We start from the raw sequence: 8,504 nt of genomic DNA on the forward strand, positions 1-8,504 counted from the left end.
CCCTATGGTCTTTAACTAGAATTCCATGGGCTCCCCTCATGGTCTGATATCCAAGTGTCACGGGCTACCCCCATGGTCTTTCATACAAATATCATGGGCTACCCCAGGGTCTTCTATGTAAGTATCACAGAGACAACTAGCATTCCACATAACACATAATGGGCTAGCATTTGTGCCTTCGACCCATGGATATAGTGAGAAGACTCACCTCAGACAACTGAAACCCACTGATACTATGTGACTGCAGATCCACTAAAATCCCCGTGCTATCAAACAAATAACACCCAATTAACAATTAGGTTCTAAACCTAATCCAATAATTACCATTTTACCCCTCACCTAGTTTTGTCTAAGACTAAGGTGAGGGGTAAAATGGTTCTAAACTAATAACACCCGTGCTATCAAAGACTAAAATCCCCGTGCTATCAAACAAATAACACCCAATTAACAATTAGGTTCTAAACCTAATCCAATAATTACCATTTTACCCCTCACCTAGTTTTGTCTAAGACTAAGGTCCAAACTATCAATCATAAAGGGCCACAAACCAATAATAATCCAAAGCCCACTTATGGCTCAATTTTCTAAATTGGGCCCAAACCTCTTACATGGGCCTCACCCTAAATCCTATTAACTTTTCCCTAATCATAAACACACATTCTCAGATTGCCTAACAAAGCCCCAAGCAACCAAGCCTAAAAGATAGCCCAATCTGAAGTCCAAAACATGCAAGGCCCAACAGACCGAGTACGCAGGGCGTATAAGCACGTACGCGCAACGTACTCACCCTATTCAACCCAAACTTGATTTTTTACTTAATCCAATAAGACAAAGCTCCAAAACACATATTTGAATTCCTTGAGCTGGAATACCATGTAAAGTTGCCAACTTTACGTTCATACATTGCTAAAAGAAGCTCTTAAGCTTAAAAGGGAATTAATGGTTGACTTAATGCATATATGATACCAAAATACACATAAAGCTTGCACCTTTATGCTTAAGGATACCAAAACAAACTTAGATCTGGAAGGACAACTTATAAGCAACCTAACTCGTCCATAAACCCAAAAAGAAGACCAAAATCATAATAAACTAGCCATGAAGAGATCTAACCATACACAAGCCAATATGAAAAATTGATACCTCAAAAAGCTTCCCCACAAGATAATGATTCTGGATCCAAATCCTTTCCCCAAGCAAAACAACTTCAAGCTTCTCTTCTTTCCTTCCCAAGGGCAAAAATGAGCACCAAATCCTTCTAATAGCTTAAGAACACGACCAAGAGGCTACAAGGTCGATTTAGGGTTTTTAAGGTATGGCGGATAGCTTAGAAATGAACCAAAGGGGCTAACATAAAGCTTATATAGGGTACATCGCTAAAAATTAGGGTTTCCAAATATGAACCTGTCAGGCCTCAGTGCCTTATCAATCCTGTAGCCCCAAACAACTTTATTCACTTTTTGACGGTAAACGGTGCTTCCAAATCTACTCTATATTGGTCTGTAATCTTGTTGAGTTTATTGCTTAAGAATTGCGGCCTCTCTTGCATTGGTTCTTGAAACTTTGCATGAAAATATTTAAAATTTTCCTCTTTAACTCTGATGGGTCTAGAATGTTGAAACGAGTATTGGATTGTTTTTATGTTTTTATGCAATCTTTTTTAGTTATATATGTTGCATCTACCATCAATTTTTGTATTTTATATATACATTTTTTTTAATTATATATATATATATATATATATATATATATATATATATATATATATATATATATATATATATATTTAGTTCAGTTGCATCTTAGTTTAGAGTGTTTTCATAATTCTAATGTATAATTTTGTATGCCTCTATATATATATATATATATATATATATATATATATATGTGTGTGTGTGTGTGTGTGTTTGTGTGTGCGCGCGCGCACTAAAAGAAATTAGGGTGTTTACCCAAGCATGTCATATGTTGGTAGAAGGTCCTTATGTGTTGGTAATTACCGTTATCATAAGACGTTTGATCCAAAAAAATTATTCAACCCCCTCTCCCTTCTTTCGATCATAAGCTATTGTAACCCTCTCCTGTTAAAATTAAGAGAAGCGTCTTTATGGTTTTCCCGTTTCAATTTCCACTCAAAATCGTATGTCCTTTGTGTGTGAATTGGTAAGTATCTATCATATACAAAATAGGATACGTACTTATCATGTTATGTACTCCAGTACTTCAAAGATCGAAGATTAATCAGGATACTACAAACCCATGTCTCCTCTGGAATCTTCGATAAAAGCATCTTGTGTTCTACTTACTGTTGTGAGCACACGAATCAAAAAGAAAAAAGAGACATCTCTTAGTTTTTCACTATTTTCTTAATTACAGTCTGTCGTTGTGAATAGAACTTCTGACCACTCTCTTGTATAGTGCAATGGTACTTCCTATTTAAAAGTTTTGTAAATCGTAGTACTACTTCTTTCTAATTTAATATTTGGAAATTTGTAACCCAACTAGTAGTCCTTTACTCCTTTTATAAAATCAATGTTCAATTTACTCTATATTCTAAACATTTATTAAATATCTAAAACATGATCTAACAAGGGACTAAAGAAATATAGAGTCCAAATCAGTTATTTCTAATACATTTTTAATGATAATAGACAATAGTTAAACTATAAACCGGAACTTTCTAAGCGAAAACTTATAATGTCTCAAGGCATGTTAAATTAAAGTTTTTTTTTTTTTTTTTCAAACACCTCCACCTTCTTAGCCAAAGAATGACATTGCTTCTACAACTAGTGATCATGAATATTGTACGTAACACTTGTTAATGACTTTTGATGAATACGATATTTAATCAATCTCTTGCTTGTACCACACTGACGGCTTACATTTCAGCGAAATATTCTTTCAAACAGTATACACAGAAAAACAATGTTGAAAATGATAATATGGACTGAACATGCACAGTGATGAATTATGAGGTATTTACGTACCTTGATAATATTTAAACGATTAATTTAAAGATAAAAAGCGACCAGAAAAATGGAACTCAGTCCCCATGAAAGAGAAATAAATTCAAATCCAAAAAGGCGTTGGGAACTTCCAGTTCAAATCTAACTTGTATGTTCCACATGCAGGTACCCTAGTTACACTACCTTCTTCCAGTTTTCAGTCTGTATGAACCCTGTCACACTCACACCCCACTAAATTAAACCCTAACGACCTCTTCAACAAAAAGCCAACGAAACTACTTCTCTCCTTTCCGCACTCTCTTGTCCCATTATAACTTTTCACATTCACCCCAGAAAAAACAGACAGAAAAAGGACGAGTTTTGCTTATCATAATAATAACAAGAAATAAAAGGTTTCAATTCAGAATCCATCTTTATGATATCTATTGATCGGAGACGCTGACATGTCTCCACCACCACTTCCTCCGGTGATGGTGAATGCTTCTCCAACAGGTGCACCAATGCATGTGTAATTATTAGTACCATCGGGGGGTGGTGTAGCGATGTAGCTCAAATTCTGGAAGATGAATTGTGGGTTGTTGGAGCAAACATGGCCAAGAAAATAGTCTTTATTTCCTGACTGCGACTTAGAATGTTGTGATGAGTAGTTACTGAGGCGTGACGGTGGTGATGTGTACAAATGTTGCTGCGGTGGCACTGGTGGTAGCACGGCGGTGGAAGCACCGGAAAAGAGTCTAGTAGGGTAATGAGCACTCCCCATGTTGCAACTTGATCCTTGATGATGATAGCCTCCATGCACCGTTGATTGGCTACTACAGTTCGATATCAACATGACTTGTCAAATATAGTTAAGAGACTCAAAAGTACACAAAAAAACATGTACCATATTATTGTCCAAGAAAACGACATAATTATTGTACTTGTATGATATCCTTTTTCTTAAGTGTACATAAAGAAAATGTTATAATATATCCTACATAATCCATTAGGGTTCGAGGTCTAAAATTTTCTTGTATTTCATGTTATAGATCTATAACACTAGCGTGTACACTCTAGTGATCATTCTTTAAAGTTGATGTGTAATATTGGTACATGAAGTGTGTCCTTTTTAATTAATAAATTAACTATAGGCTCGCTATATGTCAATACCCGTTTGGTTAAAAAAAACATATTACAATTCAGGCCGAACATTTTCCCGGAACTGGGAATTAAATATATTTATTTATTTAATTATTGAAGAAAGAAAGAAAGAGGAGGAAACATACCCACGTTGGTAGAGATTATCGTTACCAAAAACCAATTGACGAGCCCTATTTAGCGTCTCAGTCTCCCTCTCTGAGATCACAAAACATGGTTTTAAATTATTTTTCAAGAGACACTACTCTACATTTTAAAAAGTAAATATTATATAACAAGAAATCTTATGGGTGAACATATTATACATACCATTAAATATAATAAACACCGTAAATTACAGAACTATAAGGGTAAGTCCTGTTCCACAATACATCATTGGTGGTTAAGATTCTAATATGTTACTATTGGCTTTTAAGAAATAGCTTACGGTTGGCTAAAAAAACATTTTATTTTATAATTTAGACACCCTATATAGTTTTTATGGTATTTTTATTTGTTGAAATTATATTTTTTTTGAAAAAAATATTATAAATAGTTAACTATAGATTTGATAAAGGTGTTTATAGATGTTTAAGGGTGTCTTAATAAAATGCATCCAATAGCTTTAGCTTTGAGGTTGTGAGATCAATTGATCATGAATACTTTTTTGTTTGTATGTAGTTGGTTTTAAGGAATATATATACTTCTATGTGTCATTACTTTATTGTAATTGATGCCCTTTTACTCTTAACAAAATTGTTTTAGAATCAGTAAGCGTATAAAATGCATTTAAAAGCATTATTAGATTGATAAGGTATTCGTACAACAATTTCAGCACTAGGGAAGTGTAAAGAATTTAACTTGGCTCCTGATGTGGATATTTTTTTTTAAGTCTAAACAACCTGCATTTTACCTCAAATCATTATCAGGTTAACTCAGTCACTCTAGACTACTGTTCTAGCACATATATATATATATATATATATATATATATATATATATATATAGAGAGAGAGAGAGAGAGAGAGAGACACACACAGAGAGAGAGAGAGAGAGAGAGAGAGAGAGAGAGGGAGACCTTGGCGATGGCGGTTCATGTGTCCCCCAAGGGCTTGAGATTTGCAGAACTTAAGGGAGCAAAACCTACACTCGTAGACCTTCCTACTTTCATCCTTTGCGCCGTTTTTCTTTTTTCTGTAGCTTCCTATATATATATATATTTCAATTCATTCAAAAGCAAAACTGATGAGTGATGGGACTTCTCATATATTCTTTGGTTTTCCTTTTATTTTGGTAAACATCTGTTTGTATTGTTGTTACATGCATTCAAACAGGAAAAAAAAAACTTATAAAAAAATAAATTATGATAACACAAAGTCTCGAACGTACGTAGGTGTGCCATTACTAAGCTTTTCTTTATTTTATGGATGGGGTAACTATACTGTTACTTTTCACAGAAAATTGAAGGCCTTCCCTAATTTTCACAGAAGAAAATTAATGACAAACACTGGCTTTCTAAATTATCTGTTTGACTAGCCCACAACATTTTCTAGGGTTTGCTTCTCAAAGCTATCAAAATCTTGTTAATTTTCTTTAAAAAGACAAGTAACGAAAACCAAATAGTACCGATTATTTTTAGTGCCTTAATTGATTTACAAAATTCATTAAAGTTATATCCACTTCCTTTATACGAATCAGATGATATAGTTTTACCCTTAATGAACTATATAAATACCTTTAAAGAGATTTTCTAAAAAAAGAAGGTTAAAGTTTTATATCTAATACTTCAGACGAAAAATATAGATTATAGATTTTGTTACTTCATTATGTGCAAGGAAGATATATATTGTTACCAATTTATCCAACTGAGTGGATTGCGTTTAAATTTATGCAATTATGTTGTTGTAACAAATCCACGCAACTGAATATGTTACAAATTTAGTAACAAGTTTGAAAGATGTTGCATAGGTTTTAAAAATCCACCTCATATCATTGTATGAATAAGTCTTTAACCCAAATATATATATATATATATATATATATATATATATATATATATATATATATATATATATATATATATATATATAGAGAGAGAGAGAGAGAGAGAGAGAGAGAGAGAGATTAACTAACTACCAGCAGAAGGAGAGGAGTCATCAAGGGGTTGTTTGTCTTGATCTCTGGCGATATTATCCTCTGGTAAGTTGTTTAGGTCTAGCGGGTTGCTCCTGAAAACCATGTAAAAATGAGAATTGAGAGAGAGAGAGAGAGAGAGAGAGAGAGAGAGAGAGAGAGAGAGAGAGAGGGAGAGAGATGAATATATTGGACTTGTGAAGAAGAAGAAGAAAGATAAAAGAAAAACAAAGAGAAATGAGGGGGTTAAGATTGTGGTGTGAGTGTATGATACATACATCTGGTAGCACCGACAAAGAAGACAGAAATATATATAACTAATTAAGAGAGAACCAGCAAACTACAGCTCAAGCACCAATTAACACAAAAGATTATCTACAGATGGGGGTGGGGTGAAGTACAGTGAGTATGGGGAGAAATAACTAAAGCTAGCGGATTATATTTATAAGATCACTTCAGTTTGTGACTGAATGTTTGAGAGGAACTCCTCCCCCTGGATTTCTCTCTGTCTTTCTGCCACCCCCTCTTGAGACATCTGTCTAAGAAAGGGACAGTACTCCTGGAACTCGTAAATCTACAAGGGGTTAAGAGAGTGATATGGTGGTGTATGACGGTGGTCTCTTAGATTTGTGGTTTAAAAAAAGGTATGTGTAATGATTAAATGGAATATTTTTGTGCGAGAATAACATTAACTTGTAAAAATATTGAAATATGTACGATAGGAAACTTTGAATAATTAATTGGTTTCAATTTTTTTTTATATTATATTAATTTTTAGTCCGGATCAAACCACACAGTCTTTGAAAAATCGGGTTGAATCGGTATTGATATTGATAGAACTGGTAAAAAACATTTAAAGTGGCATATTAGACTTGAAAATTTAAATTTCACTTAATGTTTGAAATTTTTTTGTATATATATATATATATATATATATATATATATATATATATATATATAGAGAGAGAGAGAGAGAGAGAGAATTATTGTCATTATCACACATTCTCAGTAATTAAATCGTCTATAAAGTTATTATAGACTTTTTTTATTATTATTCTTATTCTGTCAGAATGTTTATTGAGTCGTATTCTGACAAAATAAAAATGAGTGAAAAAGGATATGTAAGAACAAAAATGAATAAAAATTAGCAAGAATGCATGAAAATAATGATATTTTTGTAAGGTTGAACATATTCGCATTACTAAATAATTTATTCTCTTAGTAATTGTCATAGAATCGTACTGTCCGCACAATAATTGTCCATCTACATTATAACCTAGCCCCCCCCCCCCCCCCACACACACACACACATATATATATATATATATATATATATATATATATATATATATATATACAGAGAGAGAGAGAGAGAGTGAGTGGTAGGTTCCGTTGAGATTAAAAATAAATAGAGATATTGAGATTTAACCTCAGTCATATGTTTCAAGTTTGCCGCTCTAGTCCTCCGGCGTACCGGCACGGCAGGCCTGTTATAATCATAAATGATTACATAGCGTCGGTCGTTCCTTTCTCCTACGTTACCATCCCCACCACCACAACCGCCACCGCCACCACCTCTAACACCAGCTGACCCCACCACTGTCAACTCCGTCACTTATATCACTGTCACCTCTGTCACCACTACATTTTCTGCCACCAACTGTCCTAATCTGTGAACATACATATATGTATAATCATTTATGATTGCGCATACACTGTCGTTGTCGGTACACTGGAGCGTTAAAGCGGCAAATGAGAAATGTATGGCTCGGGTTGAATCTCAAGGTCTCTATTTTTTTTTAATCTCAAGTAAACCGTCATATATATATATATATATATATATATATATATATATATATATATATATATATATATATATATATATATATATATATATAAAGTCAAGATCAAATAAGAAGGAAATTTTTGGTAGGAAGCTAAGAAATTTTTTATATGCATATTTTCTTAGCAAAAAATGAAATAAATCATTAGATGATTCAAAAATAAGATGATTTACAAGAAAAAATTCCGAAAAAAACACCTTCATGATTCATTTTTAGGTAAATCAAGAAAAAAAAAATCACTTTTATGACAATTTTAGTGAATATCAACAAAATCATCATAAAAATGAATCATCGAAATGTTTTTTCGGGATTTTTTTTGGTGAATCATGTTATTATTGATTCATTTAGTGATTCATTTGTTTTTTTCGTCAAAAAAATAAGTCGAAAAAAAATTTCTTACCTTCCTACGAAAAAAAATTTCTTACCGGATATATATATATATATATAT

The 8,504-nt window shown here is 33.0% G+C and overlaps 1 protein-coding gene across 2 annotated transcripts; it reads right to left on the reverse strand.

The window, feature by feature from the left end:
• Positions 1-3,308: 3,308 nt before the first annotated feature.
• On the reverse strand, positions 3,309-6,870 carry LOC145094543 (zinc finger protein JAGGED-like). 2 transcript variants are annotated; one of them, XM_079032697.1, is made up of 5 exons: positions 6,491-6,870; positions 6,216-6,307; positions 5,158-5,283; positions 4,229-4,298; positions 3,309-3,775 (listed from the first exon to the last, which is right to left on the reverse strand). In XM_079032697.1, coding segments are annotated over exons 1-5 (702 nt in total). In that variant the 5' UTR covers positions 6,493-6,870; the 3' UTR covers positions 3,309-3,363. The 2 variants fall into 2 exon arrangements, with proteins under 2 accessions (XP_078888823.1, XP_078888822.1); XM_079032696.1 differs by having other exon boundaries at positions 6,216-6,870.
• Positions 6,871-8,504: the final 1,634 nt, after the last annotated feature.

Source organism: Lactuca serriola, chromosome 3, assembly GCF_051521515.1.
Source record: "Lactuca serriola cultivar US96UC23 chromosome 3, Lser_US96UC23_V15, whole genome shotgun sequence".
NCBI classification, from domain to species: domain Eukaryota; kingdom Viridiplantae; phylum Streptophyta; class Magnoliopsida; order Asterales; family Asteraceae; genus Lactuca; species Lactuca serriola.